The sequence below is a fragment of the Mauremys mutica genome, chromosome 1 (assembly GCF_020497125.1).
Source record: "Mauremys mutica isolate MM-2020 ecotype Southern chromosome 1, ASM2049712v1, whole genome shotgun sequence".
Taxonomy (NCBI): domain Eukaryota; kingdom Metazoa; phylum Chordata; order Testudines; family Geoemydidae; genus Mauremys; species Mauremys mutica.
The window spans coordinates 43,680,735-43,698,411 of NC_059072.1; the positions used below are offsets into that span (position 1 = coordinate 43,680,735).

A 17,677-nucleotide genomic window follows, 5' to 3' on the forward strand; every position below is an offset into this window, starting at 1 on the left:
CTGAAATGTTATCCAGGCTAGGTGCTTCATTATTTCGTAGCTGTTTGTCTGCAAGTATCAATTCCTCTGTCACTGGCCTATTTTCTGCTGGGCTCATTTTTTAGATGAAGTTGTAGTTTATATCTTGGTAGAGATCTGTTCCTTAATTCACAAAAATGCTTGTGCCTGCTCTTAAGTTGTTCATCAATGTCCTGGCAGTATTTTCCATATTTATCCTTAATTAGCAGAAGCTGTGAGAGTGGGTGTCCAGTCCAGACATTCCAATACGCACTTCTGGTGATGTCTTTCAGAGGCTCCCTCAAAGTGCTGCACCATATCATTCCACCATTGATTACCATAATTCCTACAGTCCTCTTAACTGCTCGTTCAAGATATTTCTTTTCCTCTGTTGCCCATTTCCTCCTACTACTTCAGTAATTCACTACTGATCTTCAAGTGCATCCATTCTACATTGCAGTTTTTTTCTTTCCCATAATTTGATGGCATCATCTGTAATCCAACATTGCTTTTCATATTTCTTAGTCTTAGTTGTTCTCCAGCAATCTCTGTAATAGAATTGCAAAATGAAGTCCACTCTTCTGTTGAGAATATTTTGCTAGCTTGGCAGTTGGTAGTGTGGGAAGCTAAGATGTTTAGGTTTTTAGGATGGGTTAATTAGGCTTTGAGCTTTGTTTTGAGAAGTTGGCCTTGGCTAGTTCTATGAAGTTACAGCTGCGGGTGTGTTAAATTTGTTAACCAATTAGCAACTGCTTGCTTGCCTGCTTTAAGAGTATAAAGAGCATGCTGGAAATGAATAAAGTACTCTCTGCTTATGATCACATGGGTTGTCAGACTCTGTCCCTGCTCCTCTGCGATGCAACAAATGGTGACCCCGACGTGATTGAATGAGGACAGTGTTGGTGGCCTGAACTGAAAAGAAGAAAAGGAGGCGCACCTGAGTCTCAGTGTCGAGCGGCTAGGAGCCGCAGGGCGTCCGAAAAGAGGGACGCACCTGAGCTCAGTGTCGAGCGGTGGCCGCAGGGCGTCCGAAGAGAAGGGCGCACCTGAGTTCAGTGTCGAGCGGCTAGGAGCCGCAGGGCGTCCGAAAAGAGGGGCGCACCTGAGCTCAGTGTCGAGTGGCAAGCCGCAGGGCGTCTGAAAAGGGAGGCACACCCCAGCCCAGAGGTGAGCAGCTAACATGGGAACTGCTGCATCAGCGGAAGAAAGGACGGTGCATGAATATTTGATGCGCATCGCGGAGCGGCAGGGAGAGAAGCTCCCCTCTGATAAGTTATCCCGTCTGCTGCGGTGGGGACGGAGAAGGGGACTTTCTGTTCAACCAAGTACAATTTTTGATAAAACTGTTTGGGAGCGGCTAGGCTCCGAGCTTTGGAAGTCGGTGGCTCGGGGCGATAAGGAGGCCTTCTCCCTGAGTCCAGTATGGAATAAGGCGAAGGAGATAGTAGAAACTCTCGCGGCCGAGGCAGGAGTGCAGGCGGCCCTTTCTGAGCTTTGCCGCCCAACGCCCGGAATGCCTTCTGTGTTGCCGGTTGGAGCCAGAGAGTTTTTCGGTGGTGAGGACACGGTGATACCTTTGGCTTCCAACCCCTACCCTATGGATGATGTTGCCCCTGCTACGGCCCCACTACCCTCCAATGTGGCTATCGGCCCCGACATGATTGATCCTGCTACGGTCCCGTTACCCCCCGATACGCCCGAGCCTATGGAGACAGCCTTGCCGTATGCACCCCCTCCAAAGCCATGCCGTGTCCACGGGGCCTGGGGGTGCCACGATTGCGGGGGGACAGAGGAGGCTCGGGTGGAACATGTGCCATCGAACCCATATCCCGATTTGACTACGTTTCCTCAGTTTACTCAGTCTGATGCCTTCTATAAGGAGATGGAGCGCCAGGGTCGACAGCTGCAGCATATATGTGACAAGTTGGACCAATTGGAAGGTCTTCCACTTGGATCATCGCGATCGCATCTTCACAAGTGCTTTCATTCAACTCGCCCCCCCGCCCCGCCTGGCCCCGGGGACCCTCCAACTGGAGACCCTCCGGATCCGGTACAGCGCTGGCATGGGGTTTTAAGAGAAGCCATCCTTGAAGGTCTAACACCCGAGGCCTTTCCGGTGATTACGCCAGACCCTCAACACCCTAATCATAGACGGTGGGCCCCTTTGGACTGGAAGTTGATCCGTGAGGCACAGAAATCGATCATGGCTTATGGACTAGATAATCCGTATGTACAGTCTATCATTGAACAGATATTTGTTGGCCAAGCAATGTGTCCGTACGATGCGATTAAGCTAGCTGACATGCTTCTTACACCTACACAGAAACTGTTGTGGAAAGATGATTGGGCTAAGAGAGTTGACTTGGCTCTTGTCCGCAATTTGGATTTACCGGATGATGATCCTCGGCGCCTGGCCACTGCTGATATGTTTTTGGGAGCCGGTCGCTTTGTTGACCCGCACTTGCAAGCTCGCCTTGAGCCCCGGATCCTGCAGCAATCACAGGAACTAGCTTTGGCTGCCTTTAAAGCGGTGCCCCAGATGGGAAAGCCGGTCCCTCCCTATGCTAAAATTACGCAAGGCCCATCGGAACCGTATTCCACCTTTTTGGATCGCCTTCGAGAGGCTATTGATAGATCTCCCAATCTGACGCCAGAAGCCAGAACTGCAGTTGGACTTGATCTTGCCACCCAGAATGCAAATCCCACTTGCCGCCGTATATTAGCCACCTTGCCCAAGACTGCGACCCTGATGGAAATGATTGAGGCATGTGGTAGGGCCGCTATGCTTGAGGAGACGGATAAGGCGGCAATTCATGCTAAGGCACAGGCCTCTGCACTGGCCGTGGCGTTACAACCCCTGCTCGGGGGACAGCGGGGGGCTAGAAGACCGACCCGGCCAGCCGGCCCCTGTTTTGGTTGTGGAAAACCCGGGCATTTCCGGCGGAACTGCCCTATGCAAAATGGGCAGCGGGCCTCTGATGTGTCACCTGAAGCTGCAACTGGCGCTTGCACACGATGTGATAAGTTTGGACATCGCGCCGCCGACTGTTGGGCGCGTTACACGAAGGATGGAACACCGCTGCCGGGAAACGGATCACGGAGCGCCCCTTGGAGGAGCGCGACGACACAAGTGCCTCCACCCGCCAACCCGGCTGCCTGGAACACCTCACCGGAGCAACCCGTGGCAGTGCCGGAGTGGACTTGGCCACAGCGACAGATGTAGTTTTAGAGACTGACGAGGTTCAAGTTCTTCCTTCCAACACCGATGGTCCATTAGGATTTGGCCTGAGTGCCCTTTTGATTGGCCGTTCGTCAACATCGAAACAAGGTATTTTTGTTTTGCCTGGCCTTATTGATGCCGACTATACGGGGAATATTGGGATAATGGTACGTGCCCTCTGTCCCCCTGTGACTATAACTGCTGGTACACGTCTTGCTCAGTTAATACCTTTCAAGGGATGTGTGCCCCGACCGACCCCGATTGACCGCGGGTCTCGAGGGTTTGGATCCACTGGCCCTCCCCAAACTGCCTTTGCTATGGACATTACTTTGTGCAAGCCCACCCGAACTGCTCGGCTTCAGGGATCCGATGGGCGGCAGATCACTCAGGAAGCCTTTATTGGGGATGCAATGCAGAGTGGGGTAACTGAGGCACCTGGGACGACAGAGGTAGAAGATACTGTGTTTACCTTGGAATCAGAGCACACTGAAGCGGTTACAGCTGAGGCCCCCATGCAGAATGATGTAGGAGATGCGCCATCTAACCTAGTATCAGAATGCCCAGGGGCAGTTGTAAATGGGGCCCCTCTACAGAGCGACATGTGTCCTCAAGAACTGCCTGTGTGTGGAAAGGGAGACGAAGAGGAGCAGGGGAATTTAGCTGTGCAGCTGGCAGATACTGGCTCACCCATTTTTAGTATTGAAAGCTCTGGGGCTCAAAAAACATTTGTGCCTGTTACAGCTGCAGCAATTGAAGAACAAATCATTGCAGAAACTGTAACATCTATGGAAACCTCAGCTGAAATTTTAAAGCCTTTAGAAGCAGTGCCTGGAAAACTATTTCCTGAACTAGTCCAAGATATTACCACTGCTCATTCGGGATTTGAGGCTGCAAGCAGTAGCAGTGAAGCAATTGCAACTGTGTTAGTATCAGAGATGTCTGCTGCAGTGGTGGATGGAATGTCTGAAAGAGCCACACGATGTACACAACCTGGGCCCCTGGAGGAAAGTTGCTTGTTTGCTATGCCAGGATTCTTTTTGTTTGATCCTCCCTGAATGATTTAATTGATTGAGATAATTTTTGCTTTGCCTGAATGTATAGGATGATGTCCTGATAATTTCCCCCGTAGAACTTGAACCACGATGGTGGTGGAACAGGAGAAAAAACACTTACATCATTGATATTGCCAATGTCTAGAAATTCCTGACTAAAAAGACATTGAGAACTGACCCTGGTAAAGAAGCAAAGAATTGCACACTGGCAGGAAAAAATTTGGGACTCCTGCTAAAAACTGTGGTATTGATTGGATTTTGGGGTTTATTTTGCAGGCTGCGCCCTGTGTTGTGGAATTTTTTTTTAGCATGTATTGCCCTCCCTAATTGGATTGTAAATGATATTACCCCTCCCCATTACTAACCCCTGTTTTTTAGAGCCTATTTGTTTTTTGTTTTTAAAGTTTGAGAAAATTCGGCCTAAAGGTTTGTTGAGTATTCTTAAAGCGGGGAGTTGTAGGCATAAATCTAGGAAATTTGGGAGAATGGCTTTGAATTTATGTGACCCAAAATACCTTTATGTAAAGTGCTTTGGATCGGGCCCAGGCAGGCACGCAATAGATAGAGAACTTGAGGAGGAAAAAAGGATCGGGCCCAGGCGGCGGGCAACAGACAACAAGCTTGGAATACTGGTTGATAACCTTGAGGGTGTAGTTGATAGAAAAGGTAATTAACTACTAGCGAGTAATGTTAGGCAGAGTACAAAGTTAACTCTGTGGTTGCTGGAGGGAATAGCAGTTGAATTTAGAAGTAAGTCAGGATGCAATTGTATTACTGTAAATGATTTAATTGATGATGTAATTTTCCTTTTTTTTGCCTGATGGTACTAAGGGTATTTGTATATTGTATGTAATGATTGCTTGCCCAGTAGGGGTAGTTTTGTTTTGTTTTTTAGATATTAAGAATATTGGTGTTAGCTGCATAGCATTTTATGTACCATGCATTTATTTATAGTGTTAAATTTATGTTATGTGTTTTTTGTTTTGTTCTGTGGTGTTTGTTTGTTTGTTTGTTTTTTTCTGGCCAGGATTGTTTTTTGTGTTTTATGTGGTTTATGTTGTGTTTTTTCTAGGACCCCCCCTCCCTCAGTGTCAGTTTGATCGCCTGACATCTGAGGGATAATTTGGTAATAGAAGTTTGCCACAAGTTGGTGTGCTATTGAGTAGGGGGGAATCCTGTAGAATTTACACCATTTATTTGTTGTGCTTTGTTTTTGTTTGGTGTTGTTGGGGTTATGTTAAGAATTGCATGGTTATATAGGTTGGCTTTATAAAGTTTTAATTTTGGTTTGTGATAGATTGTGGTGTTATGTTGTTATAAGTTGGAAATGTTTTGCTAATGTTTTTATCCCTTTTTTTTTCCCCTCCTTTTTGATTTTGGGTGGAGGGGGGAGGTGTTGAGAATATTTTGCTAGCTTGGCAGTTGGTAGTGTGGGAAGCTAAGATGTTTAGGTTTTTAGGATGGGTTAATTAGGCTTTGAGCTTTGTTTTGAGAAGTTGGCCTTGGCTAGTTCTATGAAGTTACAGCTGCGGGTGTGTTAAATTTGTTAACCAATTAGCAACTGCTTGCTTGCCTGCTTTAAGAGTATAAAGAGCATGCTGGAAATGAATAAAGTACTCTCTGCTTATGATCACATGGGTTGTCAGACTCTGTCCCTGCTCCTCTGCGATGCAACACTCTTCCTCTGTGGTAGACAGCTGGTCATCCTATATGGAATATTTAGAGAAATCTCTATTGCTTAACTACTTGCAATCACTTTATCATGAAGCTTATCAATACTGAAGTGTTTCAATATGGTAGGAACCTCTCTCTGAAACTTTATTAAGCAGAACAACACTGTTGCTGTTAGGAGTTGATGACCGGGTTCTGGAGCAAAATCTGCTCTCCTAAATACACATACATCCTGGATGAGTTTACTTCAGGGGTTCCAAACAAGACTGTGATCCAATATTGCATAGTTACCCAAAAGATATTGAAATGTATACAATTCCTGTGCTAAACCAGGTAACCCTTAAAAATAGTCCCTGTATAAATGCAAATTCTAACAGACACACACCATTATCTGACTTCTCATCCAATAAGCTGTGTGGCCCTAGTATGCGTTCAAATCCAGTTTTATCATAACCAGTTGTTGCATTTATATCCTGAAATGACAATTTGATGTTGAAGTGATGTACTAGATGCAATGTCATCTAGCATAGCATTAAAAACATCTCTTTCAACATCAGGCCTTACATTGTGTTAGGCATATGCACTAATAACTACTGCACATCCTACATTCAGACTGAAAATGGTGGCTATCAGGTGTGGAGAATAAGCTTGCCACGTAAGTAGTGCAGAATGCGCCCTCGGGGACAAAACCAAAGCCACACCAGTGTGTCCCCTTAGATGTATCACACGTATGCAACGGTTGAAAGATCTGACTACTGCAAGTCAGGGCTGAGCTCTTGGTGTTCAAATTCCATTATGTGTCCTGCATGCCACATAGATCAGCACTCAACTTTTCCAATTTTTTAGTTGAGAGAGTTGTTTTTTCAACAGCTTAATGATCAAACATTCCACAGACCATCCTCAGATACAGATATCATTGCAGAAGCAGACATACCATCTTTATATCAGATGCTTCCCCCAAAGTCTGGTTTATGGAAGAACCATCATCATATGGTCTGACTCTCCCGTGTATAGTAGGAGATTTAGATGAATCCCAAAGTTTGGTTTCATTCTGAATAGCAGATGAAGTTGCTGAAGTTTTATGTCCTTTTCTTCCATGTGTTGAAGCTAGAGATGTTTTAGGGGGATGGCTTGCCAGGCCATCACCCAGTCTTCCCATTTCATCCCACCTTGGAACCAGCACGAGGAACCCAGTGGTGTGGTTCAGACATAGTATACATCATTAGTTATAAAAAAAAACCCTATATTATATTAGGACTGACTCAAATTAACAAAGTCTAGTAAATTCAGAGTTAACTTTTAGAACACAGATATTTTCCAGAGGGCCAGCAAAGTACTGTGAGAATATACAATATCTATATTTCTAATACCTGTAGACCTATTTCAGTAATATAAAATCATACACATTTTTCAAATTATAGGTACAGGAAGTGCTGCTGTTATTTGTATAGTGTCAAAAACAACCTAAAATTACAAGCTAGTAGGAAGACCAGGTCCCTGCCCTGAGAGCTTAAATCTATACACATACAAAGGAGTGGGGAAAGGGAGCAATAGAAAGAAGCCTGATGGAATGGTGAAAGTTAAGCATTTGTTTAGTTCATGATTTTATTTGGATATTTTTCTAGTATGTCTAATTTATTCTGTGTATGATTTTCAAGTGTGTGTTGGCACCTGTGCAATGGGAGGGCTGAGTGGGGTTTATAGGTCTTTGAAATGCATGGAATAGCTGTCAGAACAAGACTGGGAACAAGCAACTCTTGATTTCTAATTCCAGATGTAACAGATTCCTTCTGTGTTCTTGAGCAGTTTACTAAACTTCTCTGCCTCAATTGCTGTCCCTGAAAAACTGAGATTTTAATAGTACTTACCTACCTCCCTGGACTCTGGGGGTGTTAATGAGGAGTAATTATTTAATGTTTGTAAAGAATTATTCAAATGCCATGTGCTATTCTTGTTAAGGAAATAATGAGAGTTTTAATTTAGAACTTTTTAGTTTCATTGATTTGTTTCAAAACTTTAATAATGTTTTCAAATAGGTTTTTTAATTAATTTCCTTTTGCTTTTTATGTAAAAAAAATCTGATTTACTAAGAATTTAAAAAATAATTACAGGATATCCGAACACACTGAATAAATCTTTGTGCACAAATTGAGTTAAACTCCTAGATTGATTTATAACTGTAACTTCTAACTTCAAAGTAGTAATAGAAGATACCAGATACAGCAGAATTTGCCAGCCTGTAGCACACTCTGATGCAACTTTTCAATATTATGACACCCATTTAAAGAGAGTTACTTGAAAGAAATAATTAAAAAAAAATACTGTGATACTTGTGCAGGAAATTAAAATAAGAACATCTTGGACTCACTTAATCTTGTCAGTCCATATCATGGAAGTGTGGAATTATACACATCTACTTATTTTATTACTTAATTTTACTTATAACTCACATTAAAAACACTTATCCTGGATTATAGGTGCCTTTGATGTAATTAAAAGTAGAATTTTGTAAAGATAAAACTGTCAGCTTCCCTATAACCAGCTAGATAGATCAAATATAAACAATACCCCAGAAACATTCCACCACTTCTACCAGTACCTACTTGGCCTTCCCAACCCCTGGCTATATAAAATCAGGCTATTTTGCATCAGGGAGGAGAAAGGAATGAATTTTAAAGCAGTGTCCCTCATAGACAACACCCTGCTGGTGGTTCCTTCTCTTTTATACCCCACAGATTCTAAGGGTATGTCTACACTTAAAACACTACAGTGGCACAATGGTTCTCCTGTCAGCGTTGGTAATCCACCTCCCCAAGAGGCAGTACCTAGGTCCACCGAAGAATTCTTCTGTCAACCTAGCACTATCTACACAAGGAGTTCGGCCAGTTTAACAACATCACTCAGGTGTGCATTTTTCACAACCCTGACTGTTATGGCTAAACTGACCTAATTTTCTAGGCCAAACCTCAGTGAAGTTCTTTTGCTGACACAGGCACAGGGACAAAGAGATTCTCTCAAATAGGCAGGTCCTAAGCCATTTAAGATTTCATAGGTCAAATTCAACTTTTCAGCAATACCTTGAAATCAACTGGATCAGTGTCATGTGCTGCTTGTGAGATACGCTACAGACTACAATCCTCTGTACCTACTTCAATTTCTGGGTTGACTTAAGGGGTAGTCTTGTAGAGTGCACTGTAGTAGTCTAATCAAGAGGTGACTAAAGTACGGGTAACTAATCAGGTTTGTATCCAAAGAAGTGGTCAGAATTGCCAAGCCGGAAGCTGAAGAAAACTTTCCTTAGACATCACTGCTCTGTGATCGTTCACCAATAATACCCCCACATTGAGAAGTAATAACACAGAACAGGAACACTCCTTCAAACACAGGAGCAGTTGTAATCCTCTTTATATCTTCTGGTTGCTTCCTCAAACCTTACCCAAATTGAGCCTTCAACCAATAGCAGAGCTGGATCAGATAGGGAAATAGGGGTGTGTGTCACCAGCCTGGTGAAAACACTGTTGTTCATGCTTTCTCACCAGGCCTCCCAACAGTTTCAAATACACATTGAACAAAAGGTGCGGCGGGGGGGGTGGTGTAAAAATAACTGTTCTGTCTTAATTTCTTATTGTCATGTCTCTGTCATGGTTTTTCTTATAAATGTGTAATGCAAAGCCTTTTTCTGGGAAGTTAGATATTATGTGCATAATGTTCTGCTTCCTGTTATTGGAACACTACCCACATTTATGTTGTATACACACATACGAAGGATATTAATCACTTTTTTATTGTCTTGGAGGTCCTTTCAAAGTCGAAGAATGCTTTTTACCTTTAATGTGAATGCTCAGTTAATAAATTTAGTTGATTTTACAGTACTACATAGGTTCAAGTACTAATTAGCAAACCATAATAGTATTTATTTCACAGCTGATGTAAGTCCAGTAATGCTTATTTAGTAGTGGTAAAATGTTGTTGGATGGGGCTATTAAGATGGTAAACGGACCTTTTCAGATAAAAATGTATGCAAGAATATACAGATACTTAAGTGCACCTGTATTAATCAAAATACTGTATTTATAATGAAATGTAAATAGAATGAAAAGGTGCTCAAAATAAATCACATTTTTTCTGTCCATATTATGAGACTATTGCTCATTGGAATAAATAGTACTATGTTCCCTCTCAGTTGTGATGCTTACATTACTTGACATTTCTCAAGATTTCTGCATCCTTAGCAGTCATAATTACAATAGAAGTTTGGGCTGATATGTTTTCATTTGTTGACGGTTTATTTAGTCCTCTTTCTCAAGAGCACAGAAAGTACTGAAATCAATCTGAGAATGTTTGCTACTAGGCTTTGATGACCCAGGTCATATTGTTGTCTTGCATCGGTTGTGCCTCTCATCCTCAACTGAAGGCAAAAAGAAAAAAAAAGGCTTAATCTTGTGGGGTTAAATAAAAGAAGGAATGCAGTGCAAGGAAGATTCCTTTTATGCAAGCAACACAGAACGTGCAGTGATGACTGAAAGTGCCTGTGGGCATTTGGTCCCTATTGGTTCTCACATCAAATGCAATGATGCCCACAGATAGCCTGTATTGTTGTCAGTTAAATGGGATCATGAGTGTCTGAAAGGTGTTTGAGAATGAACTGAAAATCATTTTCACAAGTGGATGATTACTTCTGCCACATGTTAACTGAACTCTATCAGAATGGCCCAGATTTTTGAGACTGCATTAATTGCTCTTTCAACCTTGACTGAGGTTTCTCTTTAAGAAAGCCCTTTGCTGGACTAAACTGCTATATGTATTGATTTTTCTTTATGTATTTTTTCATTGTCTGTGATAAATGAAGCCTTGGAAAAGTAGAGGATTTATCATTCAAGATGTAAATTGATTGCTTCATTCCTTAGAATGAAAAGCCGGACTAAAAAATTATCTGTGTTGAAGTAATAAGTCCCTTTTCCCTTTTTTTTCAAGCAGTGAATAGTTCCAGTATTCCACCCACAATTAGATTTTTCAGCTATTCATTAGTGCTGATTTTTCATCAAAAACTAAATCCCTGAACTCTCACAGCATGAATTTAGTGCAAATAATCTGCCATCCTCTCTTTCATTTTTGACACATATGCCACCACATAATTGAAACTAAATTACAATATTTAACAATATGCTTTTGAACTTTTGTAGTATGTGGATATGTACTTTGAAAAACCTTTAAGTTTATTGTATATCAAAAATGTCAGTTTTCTCATTGCAAATATTTCAGGAGTACAACATTCAGTAAATTTCTTTGATTTTCAGATAAAAGGATATTGACTGCCCTTACATTGTTATATAAATAAAATCAGCATCCATCACAGTTTTTATCTTATATAGAAAATTAATTATAAAAATTCCATGAAATGTGCATGAATTGTATTTTTGTTGTTGGAAAAAATACTGCAAACAGCATAGAATAGATTGTTTTAATCTATGACTTAATTGATTATAATACAATTCTGAGTTCTACAGCTCAACTCTTTATGTGGATTGAAAAATAAAAGGGAAATATAGCTTGTCCGTTTGACAAAACAGTGTTCAAGGCTATTATTAAAACAGCAAATGTTTAAGAAGGTTTTATTTTCTAAATAGTTTTGTGTTGAATTTCAATCCCTATTATTATTACTACTACTAATATTTATCTATGTTCGTGTTGTCTTATCATCTAAAGGCCCTGATTCTGATTGGGGCCCCATTGAGCTAGTCTCAGATTGCTGCCAAACTAAGCAAATGAGCCAATATACAAAAGTTGAGGGAGCTGGACAATCAAGTATATACATTGTTAATATATGTACAGATTTTATACTTGTGTGTTTGAAATTCTGTGATTACTAGGGTGACCAGACACAAGTGTGAAAAATCAGGACGGGTGCGGGGTAATAGGAGCCTATATAAGAAAAAGACCCAAGAATCTGGACAGTCCCTATAAAATCGGGACATCTGGTCACCCTAGTGATTACATAGATCAATAAATAACAACTTTTCCCAACTTGCCTTCAGCCTACCCATTGAACGCTGGCCAGTTTGTAATAGGTGTTGTAACAAAAGTGGATCTTGAGAAATGGAGTAGAAGGTGAAGCTATTTAGTAATAAGCAACATGTAACTGTGTTTTTTCAGAGGCCTCCATCTAAATATGTAGCCAAATTGTAATAATTCAAGAACTACCTTTGACAATCTCTTTGGTGGAACCAGAATTAGAGAGAGAGAGACTACATGTAGTAAATGGTGCAATATTTTTGAGGAATATCATATCAGCTGTATTCCCAAATATCATATCAGTGTTTCCCAAAGAGAGAGAGAATCTATGAGAGAATGACTGCTGTGTCGTTTTCAGTATGGCCGAAAATAATCAAAAGGGCATATACCCCAAGGTATAGTGTTAAGGGCATATTCTGTGCATGGAATGATTGATCAGCACGTGTAAATGAATGAAGGTACAGACAGGGATAGATTTAAGCAGCAAGCTGCAACTTTATTAACTGAGCGAAGGGCAGGGGTGCAGTATGCCCTCCCTGTCTCTCATATCCCAGGCATTTAACTGGGTCCAACGTGGGATTACAGGGCTCCCACCATATAACTAATAACAAAGAGTAGGCCCTCCTAAGCCTAGCCCCTGTGATTCAGCTCACTTCTGAGCCTTTTGGCCCTTCTCCCTTGTGAGAGTATAGAGGGTCCTAAGAGGGACACTTTGGTTTGCAAAGACTTCAGGTCTTCCCTTCTCCCAGAGGCACAAGGTCTGCCAGTGAAATCCCAGGTCTCCTTCACTCAGTGCTTAATTTGTAGTGAAAGAGCTGCTAGGGCTCAAGCAATTTTTTTAGTTTCATAATGATGTGCCAAGCCCAGAAATGCCAGGGCGATGAACTGACAAGTCCAGAGGTGCCAGGGCAATGAACTGCCAAGCCCAGAAGTGCCGGGGCTCAGCCCTGGCACAAATTAAGTATTGCTTTCACCTCTGGGAGCTGGCCTTTTTACAGTTATTCCCAATGAGCCCTGGCCAGAATTTGTCATAAACTAACATTCCTATAAATTCCTAATATGAAATTTCCAAGTGCTACTCCACACAGAATAAACGTTTAACTCTTTATGGTACCACAGGAGTTTTCCCATGTGGCATGAAGACACGACATAGTTTTTGGTAATTACTGAAATGTTCTACGGTAGGAAATAGCACTTCCCTTTACAGAGAGCACTGGAAGCGGGATTACTAGTTTAAGATTATTGTTGTGTGTTCATAGTGATTTGTAAAACCAAATGCCATAAGGCTTTGCTTCTCTGTGTTAAATCCCTGCTTTGTGTCAATAGTGCTAATTTCTTTGTTACCTAATCCTATGTAAGAACAGCAGATTTTAAAGTTAAGTAGGCAGCGTTTTCCTCCCCCTCTTTCTCACTCCCCAGAGAAAGCTGGTATTTAACATCTTACATTGGTTGGACTTACTAGAGGAATATAGGTTTTTCCCCCTATATTTTTGAACTGGTTTTGAGTTGATTGTTAATTGTGAGCATTGTGCCCATTTAAGTGACAGTAATAAAAAAAGAGTATCAAAGAGAAGTTTTAATTGTAAACAACCGAATGGGAAGAGAAGTTTAAAAAAAAAAAAACCCCACCTTTTTTCTTATAGGAAGACTTCATTCAGAGATCAAATGTTCATGGATCATCATACAATTATGATTGTCATTTCTCAGTGCCATACTCATTTGGTCTCAGAGAAAACCCTTAGGGTGGGGTGTTCATTTTATGCTGCAACCCTAATGGATTCTAGGCCTACAACCAGCATTGCTGGGTGTGAAAGGATTATCCTGGAGTTGGGGGATCCTCTGATGGCATAGAGATGGCTCCCTTTGTAACCGTCTCAGAGTTATCCTGCAGTTAGGCAATTGTGGCTGGCCTGGGCCAGCTGACTCAGGCTTGTGGGACTTAGTGTAAGGAGCTGTATAATTGCACTGTAAATGTCTGGGATCAGGCTCTAGGACCCTGCAAGGTGGAAGGGTCATAGAGCTTGGGCTGCAGCCTGAGCCGGAAGATCTACACAACAGTTAAACAGCCCTGCATCCTGAGTCCCAGTCAGCTGGCATGGGCCAGCTGCAGGTGCCTAATTGCAGTGTAAACATACACTAAGGGGCCACACCCAGCAGTAAGTTCACATGGTCACGACGTTCCTGTGTCTCAGCACTTTCCAGCTGTTTATTCCTAGCTGCTGTGTTGGCCACATAAGGCCATTGGCATGCAGCATGGGTTAAAGCATGGCTCCTCTGAGTTATGCCACAAGACTAGCTTGGCAGAGGGCAGGCTCAGAATTGAGAGATCACAAAGGTCACCTGTGCACCCCCTTTCCTGAGCTATGCTGTGGTCTCCTTTGTCCCCAAGGATGAGAGCAGTATTCTGTAGATGTTTTAGTTACTGTTCTTCAGACATGTCCATTCACACTTTTTCCTCCCCCAAACATGATCATTAAAATGAAAGAAATTACAAGGGGGAAGAATGGGTATGTGTTGGCAAAAAAGAATGAATGTTCCAACCTAGGGGAACGTGCTTACTTCTTTTAAAGTATATATGAAAAGTAAAACAAGTCACATTACACATTAGAGTATGTTTCTGGCACTCTGTGTGGTAAATACATATATTATTGGCAAACACTAAAAATTCTCACATAAAACACAGTTAAATATATGCTCCCAGTATGCCCTTTCTCTGACAGGTCTGATTTACACACCCTATTTCTTAAACTTTCTTTTTATCGAATTTAAGATAATCATACAATTGAGAGAAGATGGGAATTACACAGCAGGCTCTAGAGTATTCAGCCAGAACACAATCACACAGCAGTCCTGCAAACAAACCTCTGGTACACAAACCAAATTGTCTGATCTCACCAGCACAAAAAACCCCACAGTACTTAAGTAGAATTCTTACACATTTGTACCAGGGTATGAACTAAGGGAAGATAACTCCATGTTTTAATAATGAGGAGAGAGGTCCAGTGTGTGATATAACAAAATGATCACAGTCTGATTAAAAAACAGTTGTGTCCTACACATTCTCAGTGGGCAAAAGTTTATATTCTTCACCTGTAATAACTATACAGTGCAAGAATCTATTTAGAAACACAAGAGCATTTTCTTCTGTCCCCTGCAAAAGTGAGTGGAAGGAACAAGTTACTGCTGACAGGATGCAGAACACAGGGGATTGAGCCCAAAAAGACACCAGAAACCAGAGATCCACAGGGAACCACAATCCCAACCCCTTGGACCTCAAGCAGCTGTCCCCTCTGTACTCCCACACAGCGATGGCTGCATGTTATAAGACGACCCTGTGCTATTGTGAACTCAGTGATCCCATTACACTCTGAGACATAGAATACACAGAGGAGAGTTAATGCTGCCTCTCTGATTTTTCTTGTGGAGCAGCTGATAGTTTGTAGGGTAGCATACCTCTTAGCCCCTCTGTGGCACTTTCCATCCCATGTCCTACCTTTTCTTAGTGAGGCAAGGTCCACAGGTCCTACAGTGAGTTTTCAGTCCTACAGTGAGTTTTCAGCCTTGCTTGAAGTTTTGGAGGCAGAACTAGCCCTGTCAGTCACCAGGAGAACTTAGCCTCCACCCTCCTTACTTGCAAGTAGACAGACCTCCTGCTGCAGAATTTCAGGATTGAAACCAGTCAGATTCTTGATACCATGATTCTCCTCAGTGCTTTAACCCAGGACTGTCAGTTTGCAGTGCTTTCTACAGTCTCATGTGGGTCTTTATTTCAAGGACTCTTTAATACCACTCTTGGTTGTCCTCAGACTCAAGGAAAAAGAGAGAGAAGTGCTTACTCGTGTTTGGGACTGGAGTTCCCATCACTATGTCAGAAAAGGAAAATGCATGATCAAGAATCCAAAAATCTGTGACCTTGAGATGTCTGCTATGGCACCATTAGTGCTGAGGACTCTTCTCATTTTGGCAGTGATTTCGATGCCTAGGACTCTGGGTTCCTCTTCTATATCCATAATTTTTGTGAGGCCTTCAGCACCTTCACCAGAGTTTATACCCCTGAGTATATGCTTTTCTGGGGAATGCCCTGTGAGTCCAGCCCCATCAAATCCAGACACTGAGTTGCAGTTTTGTATAAGGAGTTGGTTCCATGAATTATACTAGTTATCTTCAGTGCAGTCTGGCAGGCTCCTGGCCAGCTGCTGGGGCAGAGGGTTGCGTTGTTCTCCCTCAGGTTCTACAAGGAGCGCGCGCTCTCAGCTTTTCTGGGCTGTTGGGGATGTTCATTTCAGACCACCTTCTTTTGCCCTCTGACATTATGAGCAGGCTTGTCCTCCTCATGATTAGGAGTCTGATAATCATTAACTTGCTGCTAGTCTGCACCCTTCTGCTGCTTCTCAGATAACTACAGTGTTGCTCTTCTGCCCAAACTTTCACCAAAGTCTTGAATTCTCTGTCCCTGGGAACAAGAAGTCCAGGTTTTTATTCTCTACGCCAGGTGAATCTGTATTTGGGAACCTCAGTTTTATTTACATTAAAGAGAATGAAGTCCTGTTTCCTTGATGGCAGTTTTATATTTGAACATCTTCCCATCTTGGCACTATGGATGATGTTATACAAAACTTACCCACACTCACCGTGTTGAAGAAGTAACAGCAAAAAATTAGAAATACAAAGTAAATCTGCCTGGAGGAAAAAGATGAGCCTGCAGTCTAATTATTTGACAAAAACACACGTGTGTGTGTGTGTGTGTGTGTGTGTGTGTGTGTGTGTGTGTGTGTGTGTGTGTATAGCCATAAGTGTTCTAAATTGCTTTCGTGTTTCTATTCTATCTTTCCTTTTTTTTTTTCCCAGTGTCAATTGCTTGCATAAAAGAGCCAAGCAGATTAGTCTTTTTAAATATCAATGCACTCAGTTTGTATCTGTTTCCCTTTGTCATATTTTTTATTACAGTCTAATTTTGAGTGAAAAGGAATATTTACACACTTCTATTTATTCAAGTCATTAAAAATGTAAGAGAAAATTACTTCTGTTTGGAGATGACAATGCTTAATTTAAAGGAAGGCTTGATAGTAGTTGAATAATTTTTTTCATTGGCTCCTCTTTATATCACATTGATTATTCACAGATGACTCTCTTTTTTTTAACTTGGCAGGTATTTATATGCTCTTGGACAGAAGGTTTGGAAAAGATGGAAAAAACGCTACTTTGTTCTTGTTCAGGTTAGTAGTTTCTTTGTCTAACAAGTTTGGATGGTAAAATTTCTGGAAATGTACTCTCAGAACGGTAACATCTTACCTGTGATTTCTGCAATCTTAAAGCAGCGTATTCTCCTTTGTAAATACATACCTTCCATTTATGTTCACAGAACTCCTCCAGATTTTTTAGCAGCCTCTCATCCTGCTGTTCCCCCATGCTTCCCTCCTGTAGCCCCCCCTGTTCTGCTGCCCTCTACCTCACAAAAAGGCTCAATTCTCTTCCTGCCAGGCTCTATTCTCTTCCTTTTTGTGGACCTTCTAGACATGTAGAAAGTGAGCACCTTAGCAGGCCTAGGGGGGTGGATGGAGAGGTTGTGGGACAAACTCAGAGACCAGCTGAGTCCAATAAACTTAACTTCAATTATCTCTCACTCTCTGTTCTCAAGCTAGAATCTAGGGAAAAGCATTACAATAATTTTCTAACTGTGATGATCTTCTGCACTAGACATCAGTGCTTTATTTTGGCCCATATC

At 42.0% G+C, this 17,677-nt stretch overlaps 1 protein-coding gene across 13 annotated transcripts in view; it reads left to right on the forward strand.

The window, feature by feature from the left end:
* Positions 1 to 17,677, forward strand: part of CADPS2 (calcium dependent secretion activator 2) — a 548,645-nt gene that overhangs the window by 336,456 nt on the left and 194,512 nt on the right. For all 13 annotated transcript variants that reach the window (XM_045031264.1, XM_045031306.1, XM_045031338.1 and 10 more), the window contains exon 9: positions 17,102 to 17,168. In XM_045031264.1, the coding sequence (XP_044887199.1) occupies positions 17,102 to 17,168 (67 nt within the window). The remainder of the gene's footprint in view (positions 1 to 17,101; positions 17,169 to 17,677) is intronic.